At 46.0% G+C, this 22,096-nt stretch overlaps 1 protein-coding gene across 2 annotated transcripts in view; it reads left to right on the top strand.

The window, feature by feature from the left end:
- The window catches only part of ATF6 (activating transcription factor 6), a 191,596-nt gene that overhangs the window by 140,312 nt on the left and 29,188 nt on the right, over positions 1 to 22,096 (top strand). For both annotated transcript variants that reach the window (XM_077760060.1, XM_077760059.1), the window contains exon 15: positions 154 to 238. In XM_077760060.1, coding sequence (XP_077616186.1) covers positions 154 to 238 — 85 coding nt within the window. The remainder of the gene's footprint in view (positions 1 to 153; positions 239 to 22,096) is intronic.

Raw genomic sequence — 22,096 nt, 5'->3', positions numbered from 1 at the left:
TAAGATGATTTGTAGTTAATTACCTCTAAGCCAGGTTTAAAAAGTGTCATTTTTTTTATGATCCCAAGGAGATGTTGGCAAGTTAGAAACTGATTTTGGCCTGTTCTAGGACTAAGCCATTTGTCACAACAGACTGTTCTTTGTTATTCTTAGGATCACCTGCTGTTACCAGCCACCACCCATAACAAGACCACAAGACCAAAGATGTCCATTGTATTACCAGCAATAAACATAAATGGTAAGTTGAAATTCGGTTTAATAACAACACGAAACTGTTTTGTTTAACCAGTATTCTCTAGATTAACTGAAAGACATTTAAAATGTTCGGTTGGTCAGACATATATATCCATGCATTAATTTTGGAACATTTTCCACTGTTTTCACAAAATACTCTGTTTAAATTCTTATACTTTTTTAAAAAATAACTTTCAAAAAGTAAAAGATTTACTTTAAAGTTACTTTTAAAATTACTAAGAATTTAATTTAATATTAATTTAAATTAACTTAATTTAAAATTTTAAAATTTTAGGAAAAAATATTCTTTCTTTTACTTACATAATAGGAAAAGTTAGCATCTTGACTCCTTTACAGACTTACTCTCTGTGACCTTTCTGGTTATATGCACAGTATAAGGATTCCCTGCCGGGTTCTGAGAGTGAATTTGTAGGTTGGGTTTTAGGAACTCCGAGCAGTTTCTTTGTGTAATGTAAACGGTGACACGATTCCCAGACCAAACATCAGAGGCCTATTTATGTTTAGTCCAGATACTGATGAATTTGGGATCGATAGTGTTAACGACTGCATTTTGCTTTCCTCCCAGTGCTGCGTATTACAGAAAATACAAACGCAGTAACACCTTGGTACCATCTAAAGATGTGAAGGCATCTTGCTCATAATCTGGTGGGGGGGGAGCCCAGAAATCACTGTAGGCCAAAGAGAAAGTTCCATAAGGAATATGCAGAGTACTAAAGAAGTTTAGTAAAGGAGAGTGTTTCCAGCTGGGTTCTTCATGGAAACGAGAAATCGCTTACTCTCAATGCCAGCCGTGTGTTGTAAATGAGCACAGTGTGTAGTGTTGACTAATGGCTCTCTCTGACACATCGTGGGCTCTGATGACACCAGAGGACTGGCCATCCTTCTCCAGTCCCTTTCTCCGGTGCAATGGAACTGCCGGTGCATTTTCTGTCTACAAGTAAGACCCTCACAGTTGAGGAGTAGCTGTGATTGGAACTAACCTGCAGCTGCGTCGCTTCACGTTCTGATTGACGGTCATAGTTAAACAGCCAAATACAATTATTAAAACAAGCAAACAAAAAAAAGACTCTGGGATTCTAGATAAATCCCAGTAAAATTTTGTCTTAGAGGTAAAATATTAGAAGAGCATAGAGGACTATAGAATTTCAATGAGCTGATTCCAGACCACTTACTAGGAATGCCCGGGAGGCAGCTTCATAGATCTAAAATAAAACCTTTGTTTTGCTAATGTCTAAAATAATTATGACATCTTCTTAGTCTGACAAAGACATTAGAGCAGGGGCGCCTGGGTGGCTCCATTGGTTGAGCATCCGACTTCGACTCAAGTCACGATCTCACAGTTCGTGGGTTCGAGCCCCGCATCGGGCTCTGTGCTGACGGATTGGAGCCTGGAGCCTGCTTCAGATTCTGTGTCTCCCTCTCTCTCTGCCCCTCCCCTTCTTGCACGCTAGCTCTCTCAAAAATACACATTTAAAATAAATACACATTTAAAAAAAAGACATTAGAACAAGTTTTTAAAAAACAAACAAACCGTAACACTGAGAACTTCTCTTCCCTCAGTGAAGGAAGCTCCAAAGCTTTTGTGGCGCATTCCTGCTCCTACTTCAAGCACAGTATATTCCAGAGTGTATACTCACACCCCACAGAATGTGTTTAGGAAATAACCATTTGTTCTTATTTCATAGGTACACAGGTCTCTCTGCTTGAACCATAATAGGTTTAAGTTCTGGTCACTGTATGCTCAGAAAGGCTGTTATCTAACCTTCAAAAAGACAGAATTCACTGAATTTTGTTCTGATATTAAGTTCTTATGCAAGAGAATGCCTGGTGTCATTTTATAACAGTGAGTTATCCATATTTATTAAGCCAAAAACAGTTAAGATGCTGTTTGACCCTGTTTATCTTGGCCAGGAGACTAATTTTTGCAAACGAGCCTTTCATGGATTTGAAAAATACAATCACTTAGAGGATCATTTCCTTTTTAATCTGGCTTGGATTTCTTTGTAAATAAATTCAGGGTTTTTGTTTTTGTTTTGTTTTGTTTTTTTCCTTTTTAGGATATGGTAAGCCATTTGAAAAGTTAAGATTCAAATTCAGGAGATACTGGTCGAGTGAATAGCGTGTGCTGAGCACCGGGTTGCGTCCCCGGGCTCCGTGCTGGCCGGTGCCTTCACGGCTTGCTCTGAGCATAATGCTCACGTTAGGCTCCCATTTTGCCCCTTCCCCCCCATGTGCCTGTGAGCCTGCAGGTGGGGCGGGTGTGTCCTTGCTCCCCACTGCAACTTCCAGATTCTCTCTCCTCCTGTCCCCTTCTGTCCCCCTAACATCTTAAATTGNGCCATCACTGATGACTGGCCACACTGCTTTGCTGGCTGTCCGTGCACGTCAGCATCCACACACAGGACTCGTCCAGCACCTCGGCCTCTTTGGCCCTGGTTCCCATCCACGTGGTCATATTCCAGACCTTGTCACCGTCCATGATAGCGCTGCCCTTGAAGGCCCATCTGCACACGTCCCGCGTGTCCTTACCTCTTACGGAAACCCACGCGCCAGCTGCTCTGACCTCACGGTCTCTGGTCCTTTGAGCCCACTGCTTCTTCTGTACCCGTCACCCCGTAGTGGTCACAGAGCCCGCCTTCCCCGGCCCCGGTTCCACAGCCTGCACTCTGCCCACTCTCTCGCGAGCCCCTTTACTCTGGCTTCTTTTTCCTCAGGTCTCGCTTGTGTGTAAAAAGCCCACCCTAGTTGAGCCCAGCTGCCCTCCCCATGCCTCCCCTCTCTATGCCTCAAGCAGCTGGAAACTGCCAGAACATACCACCATCTAGTCAGGACAAGGAGATGCACAGCCAGTCTGTGACATTTAATTCCCAAGGAGCATCAGCACTGCTCGTCATTGCGAGTTAAGTCACCTGCCCTGTGTGTGACGCAGCGATCACCCTCACTTCCCCCATCTGCGGCCTCCCCTCTGCCCACGCCCTCAGCTCCTGAGCTCCGCAGATGCTGCCCGAGATGACAGGGGCGCTCACAGNAGACACACAGGTGCATCTGCACACCCCGGGAGAAAGTCTCTCCCATTGGCTCTAAATCTCAGTCTGCAGTTTGCTGGCCAGGCGTCACTGGGCAGGTCAGTTCATCCTTCCGTGGCTGCTGCTCCTCTGTGACAGGAGGGATTCGAGTTAGAGTGACATGAGTCAAAGTGCTTTAAACAGTGGCTGTTCTCTGCCTGGTCGTTCGTGCCCCTTTGTCACGGTTGTCGTCGTCATCATCACCGTCAGCTGAGGGGATTCTTCCCTTCTGGACCCTGCGTCCCAGCCCCTCCCACAGTTGCAGGGACTTTGCCCCCTCACCGGCACCCTTCCTGTCCTGCGCCGCCAGCTTCCTCGCGGCTGCTCGTTCCCGTCACTGTGCCCAGGTCTGAACACCGGGCCTCCCAGCGCCATGTCCTCCTTCTCTGCTGCCCGTGAGAGAAGCACTCGTGGAAGCGTTACTTGTACTCACTGCCGCCATGTGCTCATCTCCCATTCTCTCCTCCACACTCACGTGTGTTTTCTTCTGAACCATTTTGAGACTACGTTGCAGACATTTGTACATTTTATCCCTTAATACTTGAGTACGCATCTGCTAAGCAAGGGGAATTCTACGTAAGCACAAGAAAAGGACTACGCTTAAAAAAAATAAGTTTGGGGCGCCTGGGTGGCTCAGTGGGGTGAGCGTCCGACTTCAGCTCAGGTTACGGTCTTGCGGTTTGTGAGTTTGAGCCCCACATCTGACTTCCTGCTCTCAGGACAGAGCCCACTTCAGATCCTCGGTGCACCCTCCACCCTGCCCCTTCCCTGCTCACGTTCTTTCTGTCTCAGAAATCAGTAAACATTAAAAAAAAGTTTAGGGGCTCCTGGGGGGTTCAGTCAGTTGAGCATCCCACTTCGGCTCAGATCACGGTTCACGAGTTTGAGACCGCGTCGGGCTCTGTGCTGACAGCTCAGAGCCTGGAGCCTGCTTCAGATTCTGTGTCTCCCTCTCTCTCTGCCCCTCCCCATCGTCTCTCAAAAAGAAATAAACATTAAAAAAAATAAGTTTAGCATTGATACCGTACAGTTTAACATGGAGTCCATTCACATTTCCAGTTTGCCCCCAAAATACTCTCGACAGCTTTTTGTGGGGACGGAGTCAGACCCCAGAGACCACGTATCACCCACTTGTCACAGCTCTCTGGCGCCCTTTCATCTAGAACCCTTGCTTTTAAAAAAACTTTGTCCTTCATGACGTATATGCTTTCTAGAAACCAGAGTTATTACAGTATAACATACATAGAATAAAAATCAACACTTTTATGCATTCAGTTTAATGAGTTTTGACAGATGTAAACAGTTGTGAAACCACCACTCAGTCATGATACAGGCGTTTTCATAACTTCAGAATGTCTCCTTGTACGCTTTCGCTGCCAGTCCCCTGATGTACACTTTTTGACATTCCCTCCTCTTGAAACACCTCATTTTATACGCTCCCCTGAAGCCCCAGCTCGTCCCATTTTCCTCTGGCATCTTCTCAGTCAGCTGAGCCAGCTTCTCCTCTCTGGGGACAGCACATTTGTTTGTCATGTCCTGTTTGCCAGTTAGGACCTGGCACCCACGATGATGTCGTGTAAGAAAATTGCGAGACGAGGCACTTTGATCTATGCTAATTCATGTAATGCTCACCTGCGAGCTAAGTATTAGCCTCATTTCATAGATGAAGACGTGGAAGCTCAACAAAGTAATTTGTCCACTGCGAGCCCGAGAGCCAGGATGTAAATAGTGTATAAGATACGTTCTGATTAAGGAGTATATTGTTATTTCAGGGTCAAAGACAGACGTGTGAATATCAAAAATATTGGGGATTCCAAAATTTAAGATCGATTTTTATACCACTCTATCCCTTATGGGGGAAGGCTATGCCCATTCGGTGAGAGTGTGTGATATAGTGTGATAGCTGTGTTTTGAATTTGATAGGCACACACTTGTTGAATGACAGATTAAGTCAGGTCAATGCTATTTGGTCATTACCTTGTGGTCACTTGAAAGATTTTACTATTTGAATTCTTCCTGTGATTAAAAACAGTTGGCAAGCACAGTGTAGTCTAATCTTTTCAAATGTAAGTTAATTTAAATGTGTACTAGTTACCTTTCTACCACATTGGTTGAGATTTGGAATCCACAGTAAAAAGCGAACAGAAATTATTAACCTCCTTTTCAACACCTGTCCTATAACGGAAAATGCATGCAAAAAATTGATGTACAGAACTCGCCAAGATCCATAAATGGATTTCTCTGGCTTATTGGGGGTATAAATTTGGCGAGCAGTACTATATCACTTAGAATCTGAAGAGTGTAAGTTATGTGCACACAGAAACGCTTGGGCCCCATTTGTTAGAGCAGAGGTGTGTGAGGACATGTCGAACGTCAAGGGTTTCATCCTGAGCAGTGTAAGGGCCTGAGAAATTTGAATGAAAGTTTTTTTCCTCCATTTCTTAGTTCAGAAGTTACATGTAACTTGCAAAGCAACATGAGTTGTGGGTTTGATCCCTCTCTCTGACTTACGTGGTGCCTGAGGACTTGGAGGGGGTGGTAGAAGACATAAAGTCCAATTTTATTGAGCAGTTGGTTTATGTAGTATCGTGGACCAGGGATATTTGGGAGGAGGAATTTGATTTTCCAATTTTGGTAAAGTAAATTAGATTACCAAGTCAGTATAGGGTCTCAAACCATAACGTGTAATGATTCTGCTTTGTGGTTTTGAGCTGTGGGGGAAAAAGTCTATATAAGAAACAGCTAAAGAGACTAGGATATGGGTGTGAAATTAATGCCGTTTAGAAAATAGCAGTTACATCAGTCTGTTTTCTATGCCAGTTTAATTTTTGTAATTTGTTTCATTTTGCAATCCCTTTTGTTACTTGATTTCCTTTGTCCCATATGACCGTTGAAAACAGGTTCATGAAGCTGTAAGAAAGTCTTTCTTTAAGGGAATTCTTCACACTGAAAATTATTAAAGTAAAATAAAATGCTAGGTATGCTTTCAAAAAAGCTTTTAAGAAATGATTGCAGATGGTTGGCAGAGCAGTGGATGATAAATTAAAGGCTATTGCTATTTTTAAAGAAAGGATTCTGGAAGTTTTCCTTATACTATAAGTCAACATTTCCTGCTTTTAAATTATTTCCACTTATGTTGTGGTAAAACTGTTCATTTCCTTTCTTTCTTCATAAGTAATTCAACAAAACAGACCATAGTAGAGATCTTGTTTTCAGTGGTAGCTACTTTGTAGGTGTGTGTGACAGAGAACGAACACAGCCATTAGCACATAGGTTCCATAATCAGACCACTGTTTTCACCGATCGGGTTTTACTGTTCTTCCCTCTGCATGTCACAATACCTTACCTGAGCTAGCGCCACACCTGAGTAATAAAGAGGCAGCTCTAACTCCACTTCTACCCTGTCCTTAGTAAGGGTTCATGCAGGTGACCAAAAGTTTACAAGGCTAAACTGTATTCGTGTTTAATCTCAAAGTAATTTCCCTGTGAAGAACATTGAGAAGAACTTAACGAGCGATGAAACATCTTCTTAGTTGAAGAGGACATAATAGAAGGTCAGGAAACAAACCAACTAAATAGACGTGTTGCTTCTCATAACAAGACAATGTTGATACAACTGCTTTTGATGATCACCAGGTTCGTAAAACTCTGATCCCAAAGAAAATGTGTTTGGAAGCTGTCCTGTTGACACATATTCTCCACAAGCCGGCTGCTCGTCCGAGGGACTCGCGCCTGAAAGTTGGGCCTTTTGCTCTTATAAATCCTTTTTTTTTTTTTCTTAAAGGCCTGCAAATTATCTACTTTCCTAAAATACATTTGCAACCTTGCATTTTCTTTGCAATTTATTCCACGTCAGGGTTCTAGAATTGTGTCCAGACAGTTGAGTGGAGCCTTCTCTTCAAACTGTGTTTTTAATTTTTTAAAAACGCACAGTCAAATATTTGAGTTTTGAGTCGCTACTGAGACTCAATTCCCACGTTGAGAATTTCTGCTGAGAAAAGGAGAAAAATGACACTACTCATCCAGAAAAAGATTTTTTTTTCTTTCCTGTGTATCTCTCTCTGTAGATCTGTTAATTACGCATAAGTGGCAGCAGTAAAATGACAGTGTTAATATTCACTCTCCTAGCTGTGGTAAACACCGCCTTCCTGAAGCCCCAGGTGTTCACTTCAGTTCCACGGATTGAATCGCCAGTTTCCTCATGAGACGATAATCGCACATGGGAGGCAGAGTAGGACTCACATTGTCTTTAGAATGTGGGTAAAATTTGGTTCAGTTCCTTAGGTCCCTTTCTAGCCTGTTTTCTCCAGGGGTGCTAAATCACCAGCACAGTGGTGATTTAGATCAGTTCTAAACCAGAAACAACATGCTGATTAATTTTTTAAGAGAAATCTATTAAGTACTGCATAGTTATAAATCATAGCACCTCGGGCACAGAATCAAAAATGTGAAGAATATGATAGGTAATAGAATCTTGGTGACTAACATCACTTGGTGCCTTGGGAGGTAAAACTTGAACTGTCAAGGAAACTCAGAGTAGGATAAGGAGAGGGATATGTATTTATATAAGGATTGCATTTAGCTGTAAGAAACAGAAAACCTTAACTAAGCATTGGCTTAAATAAATTGGATTCGTTTTTTCTTATATATTAAGAAGCCCCCCCCACAGCAATGAACCCGTTTAGTTGCTGGTGTTGCTTCAACAATTTAAGGATGTTTGGACTAAGGTTGCCCCGGTTCTCCTGGCCTTTCCCACATGTCCTCAAAGTGGCTGCTGCAGCTCAAGCCATCACATCTGTATTTCAGACAGAAAAAAGGAGGAAGGCGTGGCATCTATCGGGAAAGCAAACATTGTCCAGAAATTTCTAGCAGACTTCGTTTATGTCTCATGCGACATAAACTGTGTCACATGCTATGCCTGACTTCAAGGGAGGCTCAGAAATACAGTGTTTTAACCAGGCACACTGTGATTGGGGAAAAATGTGGACTTAGTATGGGAGAAATGGGTATCGAGTGGCAGATGGGCCGCAGTTGCTGGCTGTGGCACCTGTCATGGGCTCAGTCGGGATTGAGTAAAGTGTCCGGGAGGAGATGGTGAAGATGATGAGAAACAGGGTTTGCTGCCTGAGATGCAGCTGTATGACTTATGTCCTTAATGAGCGAAGGAAGTGACTTTCAGCTCTCCAACATAAAAATGACACCGTGAAAGCCCTATTCAGAGACTGCTCATCGGGCTGAGGTCTGTAAACGAAAACAAAAAGTTAGGAGGCAAGATGAGCTAGGACGCATCGCAACAATGTTAGGGCGAGGCTGTCAAAGGCCTGGAATGGAGAGGAAAAATGTGCAGAGACCTTTCAAAGGAAAAGCCTATTGCGCTTGGCAGCTGAAGGAGGGAGAAGGAGAAGCTGATTCCATGATTCTGGAATGGCTATCCCGTGGCCGTTTCTTCCCGCCCTCATTTCCTCTGGTTGAAGTCATCAGGGCACCCGTTTTTAACTCTTCCCCAGCCTCCCGGTTATCCCCACGTGGCATAGCCTCTTCCGAGCCCTCTGGACAAAGTAAGGCTGCAAGCAGAGTTCCGGAGTGGGACAGCGGCGAACCCGGGGCCTGCCTTTCTGTACTCGAACGCCTGTCCCTTCGTGGGGTGCTGTTGCTTTGAGGATGTACCGGTGGTTGCACAGGTACATTTTTTTCAGGAGTAGTTTGTCTTTTCTGTATTTGATTTGCTAATAAACTTTTTAACCTGTGGGAATGTTTGCGAGTCTCCAGAGGTTTACATGGGATTGGCTTGCACCACACCTTCTAGGATGTTCGTGCTTCCTGCCTCACCAGAGGGGCCAGTCCCCGAGCCCCCTGCGCCTAGCTGACCTCCTGAGTCCCATCAGCTTTCGCTGAGGCCACTTTCCCTCTGTCTCCCTTGCGGCAAAAATCTGTTTCTACTCAAACAGATGGTTTAGCTTTTGACTAATAAAAACTAGAGATCAGCATCTATTTGAGCCAACAAAGCTGGTCCGAGCTTCCTACTACCGACTGTTCAAAACCTGAATCATTTCTTTATTTTAACATCTTGAGCTCCTCACATTGGGTTTATCTCTGTACTGGAAAACCGAGGGGCTTACTGTAGTGAGTCCAAACACCGAACCCCCTCACATAGTATCCAGTTTCTGTCTTTCCGAAGAACTACTTAAGCGCAGGGCTCAACTCCTCTGTTTTCTCTTGTGCCGTGATAGCAGCTGGAAACGGTAGGAATCCTAACTTCCTGCGGAGCGTGACAGATAATTTCTTTGTTATTTAAGACACAGCTGGGGACGGACGCTAGGCCAGCATCGTCTCGGGGATATACAGGTCACAGACACTGTCATTCTGTCCACATTGGAGAACGCCCCCCTTCTTGGGCTTTTTTACAAGTAAAGGCTAACGAGTCCTCAGCAATCTCTGTTTTCTGAATCTAGAATGTTGTGGTTGACCATATGGATACAGCTCGTTAGAACTTCCACTTTGGGAATCTTGAGTGCATCAGACAAGAATTGCCTTTGGACTTAACCAAATGTCCATAGAGATATTTTCCTCCATATTTATTACAGATTTTAGAATCAAACAATTGTGTGCTTTAAGCATAAGATTTAGCTGAAATCGTGAGGCACATGTGAACTGTTAAATAGTTCATTGCTGCGAGCGGCATTCGTGGGACCGTACTGTTACTTTGAGGATGTCCAAAGCCCGTCTCTTTGTTTCATCCTCGTTACTACACAGGACAGAGCCGTGCGGGAAACAGGACCCACTTGGTATCACTACAGTATAGGTTAGGACAAGGAAAGACGCACTAATACTCCTGTCGTCAAGCCATAAAATCCAGGGGGTAAAAGGCTTTTGTACAGTCGTCCGTGGTGACTCCCTTGCACTGTTAGGATTTTCTCCTCCAACGCTTTGCCCAGCGGCCAACCACTTAGATGCGGTCCCGTCGAGAAGGCAGCCTGCCCCCTTTCAGTAGCTCGGCAGTTTGTAGATTGCTCCTCTTCTGTCTCTTCCTTACCCTACCTGTGAACCCACAGGATTCTATATAAATAGGGTCTTTCTGCTGCATGACAGACCTTCAGCCGCTTGCACTCTGCATATTTCCTCTGAGGCTTCAGATACTGAGGCCTTCCGGTTGTCAGAAGCTGTTCTTCTTGTGACCTGGGTTTGGGGTGTCTCTGTTCTGGTCGTTGCCTTCTGGCGGGGTTCAAGTTTTTCCACCTCTGAAGGAGGGCTGCGGACCCTGAACACATGCAGTATCTACAAATTCTGTGTAGTGGATTTCAGTTGGTTACATTGTGAGTTTGGTCAGGTCCAGCCCGTCCGTGGCTCCTTTCACACCAGCCCACGTCTCTTCCATTCTCCTTCCTGATTGTGATTTTTGGGCCATTTTTATCCTGATTTAACATCTTTTTGATAGTGTTTTTTTCTTAAATCCTTTACTCAAATGTTCTGGGAAAGCTTCCCTGAGCCCGTAGAATGGGTTTGAGCCCCCTCTCCCCACCCCCCACCCCGCACTGCCCAGAATACTGTGAACTCTCATTTGTGTAACGTTCACATTATTTATAATCAGTAGCTTCTTGTCTCACTTCCCTGCTAAACTGTAGGCTCTTCAAGGTTAGGGACCCTGTTTGTTTAATGTTTTTTGTCCGTTCTAGGGCCTTGCGAGAAACACGTGCCTAACACAGTTGGTGCTCATCAGAATGGGTTGGATTGAATTAAATGTGTACAGCCCCTCCGTCGTTTGTATCTAGGAAACGATCGTTTCTTCATACCAGCTACTGTCATTTGTATCCAAGAAAAAAACGTAATTAAATAAATAAATACACATACTCAGAGTGACCTTTGAGCTGAATCCTGAAGGAAGTCATAGGGTCGGCCAAGTGTGTGAGACATTCTGGGAACAGTATAAAGAGGGATGTCAGAGAAAGAAAACTAGTTAGCTTGCGGGAGGGATTAAAATAGGATTCAAGTGCATAGGCCTTGAGTGTAGAGGAAGCCAGAGAGGCCACCAAGGGCCAGTTCACCAAGGCCCACAGGACATGAAGCAGAGTTTTGATTTTACCCTGTGGGTAATAGGGAGCTACTGAATGATTTGGGGCAGGGGAGAGGCACAAGTAGAATCGTGTTTCACATACTGCCCTGACAGCAAGGGTGGGGTAGAGGGGCCGGTGATACTTTGACAGAGGCAGCACTTAGAGGGCCCCAGTCTTCTAGGCAGCAGGCGGCAGTGTGAACAAACACACAGGTCCCCTCACAGTTTCTGGGGGTCAGGGATGTGGGAGCAGCTCAGCCGGCTGGGGGTGGCTCTAGGCCCCTCGTGCGGCTGTCGTCAGGCTGTTGGTGGAGCTGAAGATCAGATTGGGGCTGACGGGTCTGTTCCCAGGCTCGCTCACCATGGGCAGCCGGCCTCTGCTCCTCACCATGAGGGCCCCGTCCTGGGGCTTCCCCCAGAGCAGCTGACCCAGGAGGGCAAGGAAGTGGGAGAGGGAGGGAGCAGATTGCCCCTCGGAAGTGATGCACCTTCTCTTCCCCTGCGGGGGGGCCGTAGTGTATCACGTGGGCGGAACCTGGCCCGTTGGAGGAGGAGGAGGGGCCGCACCGGGGCGCCAGTACCCCTGGGTGGGGCTTGGGGGCAGAGGGTGCCTCTTAGAGGCTGCTTCCCGGGCAGGCTTGTCCCAGGACAGAGAGCAGGCCCCGGAGTAGGGAATGTGCTGGTGGCTTTATGGAGACAGAGGACAGTACCTCACCTGGAATCATTTGGTCCCGCTCATTACTGCCTAGTGCCCTCGCCTGACCGAAAGGCCAGGGCATTAAGACCCCACGGTGATTGCTAGATAATGCTTAGTGGGCGATCCTGGCTTAGTTTCCGGAGCTCCAGTACTCTGGTTCCACATTTGTCTTACAGCGTAGTGCAGCTGTAGTTCAGGTTCACACACAGCGGTCACATGCACTGTGCTAAGTACTGCACAGTACTGCGCAGGGTACCCTGCGGTGTGGTTTATGCTGTCAGGGGGCTAGTGATCCCACTGGGAAGCAGGACCTACGTAGAGGAGAGAGAGTCTCCAAGCCGGAAGAACACCTAGGGGGCGGCCTCCTGACACAGGTGAGAGAACAGGTGGCGCAAATGGCTGATGGGGCTGTGACCTGAAGCCACATCCTTGCCTCCCCGTCCCCCAGGCCCAGCGCTTGAGTTGAATGTGAAAGGTAATGCTTTTCATACCACCAGGGACATTCTTTGACAACAGAAATGATTTTTATATCTGAAGCAAAATGACCTAGTGTTTGATGTGAGGAAAGAGGAGGCGTGTCTTCACAAACGTTTCTGTCTTGTTAGAAAACCGCCTCACTCGGCAGGATCACTATGTGGCCTTGACCTAATTATCATACATGAGTAAAACACAAAATAATTACAGTGCCCACATACCTTACAGTGTTTGGAAGCAGCAACACCCTAATTGACAGTGAGATCTTTACATAGCCTTTCCCTTTTTTTTTTTTAATGTTTGTTTTTGAGGGAGAGCGAGACAGTGCGTGAGCGGGGGAGGGGTAGAGAGAGAGGGAGATGCAGACTCCGAAGCAGGCTCCAGGCTCTGAGCTGTCAGCACAGAGCCCGACGCGGGGCTTGAACCCAGGAACCATGAGATCATGACCTGAGCGGAAGTCAGACGCTTAACCGCCTAAGCCACCCAGGTGCCCCAGACTTTCCCATTTTAAAGTGATAAAAATCCAAGGTTAAATAATGTAAAAATTATAGTGAAAAATTATGAGTAAAGACAGGATGTAAATATGAGCTATGTGGTTAGAATCAGAGAGTAGAAATAAAGAAAATTAAACATTTACGAGATTTCCTTAGTATATATCTACCACAGCTTAACATATTTTGGAGGGCTTTTTTCTTCCAAAACAAAATGCTGTCTAATCATCCATTGCCTATATCACTAAATAGTTTAAGTTGCAAATTCAGGTTTAGTTCCTCTGTTTTAGCACCCACCACGTGTATTAGGCATATTGTGGGCTTCTTTGACCTATGTCATTGCATTTGGTCCTCAGAGGCCTCCATGACAGGGTTTTATCCCTGGTTCACAGCTGTAGTGGCTGAGAAGTTCAGGGACTCATGAGTGAACTTTCTGAAGAGTCCTTTGCAGTGAGTTTTCTGGGCCCCAGCACTGGCTCCTCTCAGCCTTGGCCTCAAGCACAGTCTGCGACTAGTGAAGACAGGAGACCAATACCAGTCTGTGCGGCCAGAATTCCGGAGGAGCAGCTACTGCATTTGTGTTCCAGTCATCTGTAAATATTGTCATATTAAGCACATAATTTGGCTTGCTGGCCAACAAAAGAATGACATATTTATATTCCTAAAAGACAGATGCACTCGCCCAACAGTTCCCTGGAATTTCCATGGCAAACCAAGAAGACGTTTCCACCACCGTCTTAAAATAGGGAGAAACAAGTGAGGGTCTGTAAGCGGCCACCTTCTTGCCTTCCTGTCTATGAAGGAAAGCACTGCTTTATAAATGCATGCCATCCACATTTAGTGGACTTTGATCTCAGAGTTTGCCGGCTTTTTTCGTGGCACTTAAACATACTTTTTTTTTTTCATTTTCTAGTAAATAAATGTTAGTTCCCTACACTAGCTTGTCCCACACCAATAGATCAGTTCCCCATTCAGAATAAAACCTATCAGTCTATGGTAAAATTAAGCGGTCTGTCTTCTCACGAATGAGGTCACTGTCAGCATTTGTATAGATAGGGCCTTGGGTTCTCCCCGGAAAATAGGCCTGCAGTCAGACTAAGATAGCTAGTAAGTTCTATTAGAAGGACTGGGCTGGGGGGGCGCCTGGGAGGCTCAGTCAGTGAAGCGTCCAACTCTTGATTTCAGCTCAGGTCATGATCTCACGGTTCATGAGTTTGAGCCCCACATTGGGCTCTGCGTTGACGTCATGCGGGCTGCTTGGGATTCTGCCTCTCTCCCTCTCTCTGCCCCTCTCCATCTCTCAAAATAAATAAACTTAAAAAAAAGAGTAGGCTATGAACATGAAAGATCTCTTGCCCTCTCGGCTGCCTTCGGTTAATCCTGTTCTCACACATTCTAGCAAATACGCTGTCCTGTGGGTGCTGTCTCCTCCCTCTTATCCCTCAGAGCCTCGTTCAGCATGCGGTTAATAAGCACCACCTTTGTAAACAGCCAGCTTGATTCCACATTTGTTAAGAACCTGCTAAATGTTATATGTCATTTTATGAGCAGAGATACTATTTAATATGAAAATTATGTAGACTCCTGCCCTAGGCAAGCTCACAATAGCTGCTTTTATCTAGAAGTTTCCTTTAGTTTCAAATAGTGGGGTGTTAAAGCAGAACATGATAACATAAGTAGAATTTCTAGGAGAGCCAGACGATTAGATTTGGAGGTTTGTTAAGCAAAAACAGAGCCTCAAATTACCCCACAGAGCGCGAACCATTGATAACACAGATTCCAAATTCTGCTTCCAGAACCAGTTCCATGGCTGGCCCTTGAAACCAAATACTCCACTTCCAGGGCCACCCCACCCATACCCTCCGGCCCCCTCCAGAGGAGTTTCATAGCCATGGCTTCTGTGTGGTCTGGAGCCTGGTGCATCTGGTTGGCAGTGCCTAGGTCACATGCCCACACTCTAGTGACAGGGGAGTCTGGGAAATAAGTACCTGGTACTGTACTGGAAATCCCCACAGCTCTCGTCTCCTGTGTTCTCCTCCTTTACTCCTCACACAGACCACTCAGAACACTTCTGGTCACCATTTGGAGAGGTGATCCCATACCAGGCAGTTCTCCATGACACCAGCGGAGCGCCCTATGGTTGCACTCAGTTCTACCTGGAGATTGCATCCGGTCCCTGGTTGTAGGGCTCCATTCCATAAGCTCGCCCCCACCCCACTTCAAATGCCAGTCACAAGTAGGTCCCTAGGTGACCCAGAACTTCTGTCCGAGTTGGCTATAAATTAAGGGCTCTCTTGACCCCCTTCTCGGGTTTGATTAATTTAGCAAATTCTGTGAGCAGCTCACAGAACCAAGGGAAATGCATTTACGAGTTTCTGAAAGGGTATGATAAAGCATACAGACGAACAGCGAGATGAAGATGCACGGGATGAGGTCTGAGTGGGTCCCAAGTGCAGGAATTCTGTCCCCCTGGAGTTGGGAGGTATCATCCTCCAGGTGTGTGTGTGTGTGTGTGTGTGTGTGTGTAACAACCCGGAAGCTCTGAGGTCCCCATACTGTTGGGATTTTGATGGAGCCTTCATTGTGTGGGCGTGATCGATCATTAACTCCATTTTCATTCATTAGTTCCTCCTTTTGCCAGAGAGCAGGGAGTGGGGGCTGACAATTCCAAGCTTCTAGTCANCCCCCGCCGAGTCGCCTCATTAGAACAAAAGACATTCCTGTTACTTAGGATATTAACACGGTTTCAGGAACTCTGGGAAGAGACCAAAAGTTATCTTTCCTGTTATGTAACAGGTACTTAAGCTTCTATAGTGGGAGGTGAGTGCGGCCTCATAAAATAGGAGATTCTCTAAACATAGATAGAGGCTTGGGCCACAGACTTCTCCCAACAGCATGTTGAATAATTAGAGAAGGTTAGACACAGGAAGTGAGAAGAAGAAAACAGTAAGGAAAAGAGAAATACCATGAATTTGCCTTAATGTCACTAAAAGAAGTGGTGTTTTTCTTTTTAAAAAACGTGTTTTCTGGGGCGCCTGGGTGGCTCACTTGGTTAAGTGCCTGACTTCTGCTCAGGTCATGATCCCATAGCTCGCGAGTTCGAGCCCCCACATCAGGCTCTGTGCTGACCGTTCAGAGCCTGCAGACTGTTTCCCATTCTGTGTCTCCTTTCCTCTCTGCCCTCCCCCACTTGTGCTCTTTCTCTCAAAACTTAATAAACATAAACATTTTTTTTTTTTAAATGTGTTTTCTGGTGGGAATGTAAACTGGTGCAGCCACTCTGGAAAGCAGTGTGGAGGTTCCTCAGAAAATTAAAAGTAGAATTACCCTATGACCCAGCAACCGCACTACCAGGATTTATCCAAAGGATACAGGAGTGCTGATGCATAGGGGCAATGTACCCCAATGTTTATAGCAGTGCTTTCAACAGTAGTCAAATTATGGAAAGAGCCCAAATGTCCATCAACTGATGAATGGATAAAGATGATGTGGTTTATCTATGCAATGGAATACTACTTGGCAATGAGAAAGAATGAAATCCTGCCATTTGTAACAATGTGGATGGAACTGGAGGGTTTGATGCTGAGTGAAATAAGTCGGTTAGAGAAAGACGTCATGTTTTCACTCATAGGTGGAACTTGAGAAACTTAACAGAAGACCATGGGGAAGGGAAGGGGAAAAAATAGTTTCAAACAGAGAGGGAGGGAGGCAAACCATGTGACTCTTAAATACAGAGAATAAACTGAAGGTTGATGGGGGGAGAGAGAGAGGGGAAATGGGTGATGGGCATTGAGGAGGGCACTTGTCGGGATGAGCACTGGGTGTTGTATGTAAGCGAAGAATCACGGAATCCACTCCCAAAACCAAGAGCACACTGTGTACACTCTATGTTAGCCAACTTGACAATAAATTATAGAAAAATAATTTTTAAAAAATAGTAAAAATGTGTTTTCCTAAACCGTTTGATAAAACTCCTTTAATGGGAGGCTGGGTGATAGGATCTGGGTTCATAAGTTCCTAAAGAATGTCTACTTGAAGCCCATTTGCTTTCTGCAAATACAAGAACTATCATCTCTTCGGAAATAACGTGCAGGAAAACGGCCCACGCTTGGAGTCAAAGCTCAGTCCTTACCCTGTTCAGCCCTTCAGCCAGATGTGTGACCTGTTAGCACACAGTTCAGTTTTGGCTAGATGACTGAGGTAGGTGATCTTTAGTCTCCTGCGGGCTCTAAAATTCTGTAACTTCTACGTGATAGGCCAATGACAGTTATTTTTACTTAGATTAATTATAGGTTTTTAGAAGGCCAATAAATCATGAGTTTATTTTTCGATGACAATAAATTTCCATGAACTCAAAGAATTAAATCTCCATCTTCCTCTCAGTTTTTTGTTGTTTATTTTTTTAAACAATGGTATTTTCCCACACAGTACAGTTTAAGCATTCAAGTTGCAACAGGGGAAATACTCATTGAATTTGTCATCATTATTTTTGGCTTCTATTTTTATGAGAGCCTCGTTAGTTTCCTAGTTTCTATAATTTATTTTTCAAATAGATATTAAGCCGCAGTATATCGGATTTAACATTTGAGGATTAAATTGCATTTATGGAAATGGATTAGAATGGTACCATGTTTCTTTCAAAAATAGTTTTATCTTAGCACGAAACACCAGATTCTTCATATTCATTGTAAAGGAGAGAATTTTGGAGACTTTTTATATCCACCGATAAGCTCACTGTCTTGATTCAGTTGATCTAGTGATGGAAATGGCCACCCACTGTGCGTATATAGTGAATGACGAAATCCAAACAAATAAATGCTGAACAGTTTGCCACGTTTTACATGCCCACCGGTTGTGTGCAAGGTTTCATTTTCTCAACATTCTTTTTTTTTTAATTAAAAAAAAATTTTTTTTAATGTTTTATTTATTTCTAGGAGAGAAAGAGACAGCGTGAGCAGGGGAGGGTCAGAGAGAGAGGCATCGTGAGTTGCACCTGTAATTAACATCCACAGCCCTCCTTTGGCCTCCATAGTTCAACTGATCTCTGTCCATCTGTTCAGCTTCATTTCCAGTGTCACCACCCCACCTGCCTCGCTCTTTCCACTAGAGCCCACAGTTCTTGTTCTCCTTCCATGTGGCTGCTCATTTATGTCTTGGGCCTTTCCATCTTTCTGGAAACCTCTTTGTCCAGATCATCACACGGCTCACTGCTTTACTTCATTAACTTCCCTGGCCCCTCATCAGTGACCTACGGAGACATCCATGCACCACTCTTCCCGATGCAGTCAGGACGTGGTAACAGTGATGTTTGAGAAATATTAATCTGCTAGCGGTATACAAAATGGCTTGTATGTAGGTGCAGCTGGGGGGCTCAGTCGGTTAAGTGTCTGACTTCACTTCAGGTCATGACCTCAGTGTTTGTGAGTTTGAGCCCCACCTCGGGCTCTGTGCTGACAGCTCAGAGCCTGGAGGCTGCTTCCGATTCTGTGTCTCCCTCTCTCTGCCCCTCCCCCGCTCACTCTTGGTGTCTCTCTCCCTCAAAAATAATTTTTTTTTAATGTTTTTATTTATTTCTGAGAGAGACAGCGTGAGCAGGAGAGGGTCAGAGAGAGAGGGAGACACAGAGTCTGAAGCAGGCTCCAGGCTCTGAGCTGGCTGTCAGCACAGAACCCAACGCGGGACTCGAACTCACAAACCGTGAGATCATGACCTGAGCCGAAGAAGGCAGACGCTTAACCAACTGAGCCACCCAGGCGCCCCCTCCCTCAAAAAAAAAAAATAGTAAAAAAAAATTTTTTAATGACTTGCATGCACATAGATGTTGGACTGAACATGAATGAGCAGAGACAACAGTTAGGAACTTTCACACTCAAGTATGCATCGATAACGGTTTGATGTGGAAGAAAAGTTAGGACTGTATTCTTTTCCTTTTTTTTTTTTCATGTTTTATTTATTTTTGAGAGCGAGAAGGACAGAGTGTGAGTGGGGGAGGGGCAGAGAGAGAGAGGGAGACACACAATCTGAAGCAGGCTCCAGGCTCTGAATTGTCAGCACAGAGCCCGACATGGGGCTTAAACCCACAAACTGTGAAATTATGACCTGAGCCGAAGTCAGTCGCTCAACTGACTGAGCCACCCAGGTGCCCCAGGACTATGTATTCTTAAGCAGAACACAATATACTGCAGAAAATGGCAAGTGATCCACCAAAACCACATTCCTTTTTTTTGACCATTTAATTGACCTCGTTTTTTTTTTTTAAATGTTTATTTTTGAGAGAAGAAGGGGGGAGGAGGGGCAGAGAGAGGGAGACACAGAATCCCAAACAGGCTCCAGGCTCCCAGCTGTCAGCACAGAGCCCAACGCGGGGCTCAAACTCAAGAACCATGACATCATGACCTGAGCCACAGTCCAATGCTTAGCCGACTGAGCCACCCAGGCGCCCCTAATTGACCTCATTTTTAAAGGATCCTGTTTAGCTCTTTGCATACAGTTTTATCTATTGTATTGCCTTTGCCCCAGAGACTTGTCCTGAGAAATGCTTCCCTCATGAACACAGTGTCTTGTTGTACATGTGGCATCTCCATGGTTGCCCTGATCACGTCTGTTTAGCGCAGGGGAGACAGCTGAGCTCAAGTGGAGAACATGAGCCGTTAGCCTTCCTCTTTACCTGTCATAAGGAACGTATGGGGCCCGTCTTCCCTGAGCTGGCAGTCCAGTTTTCTTTGTCTCTTCGGTGAGATTACAAACCTCTCCTTCTGCTTCTACACTCGTGTAGAGAGCCCCGTGGGTTTTTCAGAACTCATGTCAAGCCTTCAAGGCTACTGAGTTCACTGTGGGCTGGCTCCCCTCCTTGTCTCTATCTATAGCCCGCCGGAAACCCACTACTCTTCTAGACCATTGTGACTGCAGGCATTCTGGTGCTTGTGTTTTCTGGAATATATATACAGTTTCTTTGCCCATATCTTTTTGTCACCCATCTGTGCCAAGGACGTTTTAGAGACCACAAGAGATGTTATTGTGGGTAAGTAAGTCCTTTACCAGAGCCGCAGCCCAACCCAGCCCCAGATGAAGTTGGATAAAGACAGGAAGTGCCAAAGAAGTAGCAGGGAGTCCTTTATCGGGAGTAGAGACCCCTGAGGTAGGGGGGCTCTGCTAGGAGCGAGTTCTTCCTGGGGGTGGGGGGAGGTTGTCCGCGGGTACAGTGTTGCTCCTGGGACTCTCTCTGTCCGGAGACGTCTCGGCAGAGCCTCTGCTCGGTGCGCCACACGCTCCCCCAGAGGCCTCTTCAAAGAGAGGCACGGCCACCACCCTCCCTGTAAAGGCCCATAACTCTCGGAGCCTGGGCTCCACTGGCAGTTTTTTCCAAAGGAGCTATGATTTGGCGATTCCTCTCCTCCCAAGCTCCCTTCTAATTGTTTTTCCCCTTGTTCTTAAGCTCAGTGATTTGTATTTTCCCTCCTGTATTTGTCACATGCTTGTGGAAAGAGCAAGTATATTTCCGTGGTACTTAGCATGTTGTAAATTTCACCGTTTCCCAGGCAGGAAGCTCATGCCACTTGTGCCCGTGTTGCTCAGGTAACGCGTGTGTTCCAAGGGGCGGGGGCGGAGCTGGGACAGCTCTCCCATCCCCCCCCTCCCCTCCTGGGACATCCCCCACTGGGTGCCCACTGCCCGGAAGTTCCCTCCCCAAACCAGCATTACTTTCTCCATACCCTCCTTCAGTTCACCCTCACTTACAGATGGAGAGAGTGACTCCACAGAGAAATCTGATCATGGTCTGCTCACCTTTAGCTCCTCCTGAAGCTGCGTGGTCAGTTCACCTCCCTGCTCTGGTGTCTTCACAGCACCGCCCCTATGTGCAACTCTGGTTTTGCCCTCATTTCTCCACTGTATTCAGGCGCCGCGAGGGCAGGAACTTCGATTCTTTGTTGTTGTTGTTGTTGTTGTTGTTGCTCTACCTGCAGCCCCTACGAGGGTGCCTGAGATGCGTCAGGTGTTTGAGATGCGTCAGGTGCTTGGTACTTACTGGATGCTCGACCGTTTCTTCCTATTTCCCCACGGTGTGTAACCACCAGCGAGGCTGCCCCAGCAGAGACCCGGCAGCCTGCCGCAGACCAAGTAGGATTCCGGGTTCGTGGAACAACTGGACGTGCGCGGTAGAGGTGGGCGTTCTCTGCCATCTAAACGTGGGACCCAAGCAGTCTTGGGTTTGGACGTCCAGCTCCCTGCCCCCTCCCGCTTTCCCTCTCACACTCTATACTTCAGCAACACCTTGCACAGAGCGTTGCCCATGACTTCATGTATTTACTCATGCTTATCCATCCCTCTCTAGAATTCCCGCCACCCAGACCAGGCTGAAGAAGCCTTCAGAGTTCAGCCCAAGTGTCACATCCTTCAGGAAAGCCCACCTCGTCACCTCTTCACCCCCCCAGGCAAGGGAAGGCCCCTTTCTTCTCTTTGTTCCTGACACACCAGATGCATACCCATATCACGCTTATGCCACTGCGTTTTATCTGTTTGCATAGCCGGCTCCCGGGCCGCGTGGCAGCCGCCTTGATCAGGGGCCAGCTCTGACTCATCTCTGTTGCCGCAGCTCCCAGCACAGTGCCCAGCACATAACAGCCGCTGAGTAAATATTTATGTAATTGAATCATATTGATCATATGAACAGTCTCCCACTGGGAGAACATCTGCCCTGCCTTACGTATCTGAAAAAAGCCCTTGTTGAGTGTAGTCCATTAATTGAGAGCCGCTGTGCTGTACATATTAAGTGGGGTATTTTAGTCCCTGCTTAGGAAATAAAGGTTAAATCGAGCATATTCGTAGCTCTCTTAAGATTACATCGTGGCCATTGGTGCAAGAATGTGGGTAGTGACAGCAGCGACGGTCTTTTGGGATTTGTGTGATGCCCCAGCTGCCGTCAAGGGGGCGTTCTGCCTTGGGTGGCATTTTGACGGGCTGAGCTAAGAGCATACAAGTGACAAGTCACTGGAGCTCCGTGAAAGAGGCCGGCTGGCAGCCCTTCTCTGCTCTCAAGTCTTGCTTTAAAAAAAAAAAAAAAAAA

This window comes from Crocuta crocuta, unplaced genomic scaffold, assembly GCF_008692635.1.
Source record: "Crocuta crocuta isolate KB4526 unplaced genomic scaffold, BGI_CrCroc_1.0 scaffold133, whole genome shotgun sequence".
Classification (NCBI taxonomy): domain Eukaryota; kingdom Metazoa; phylum Chordata; class Mammalia; order Carnivora; family Hyaenidae; genus Crocuta; species Crocuta crocuta.
Note: the sequence above shows the minus strand (reverse complement) of the source record. Positions and strands in the feature narration are given on the sequence as shown.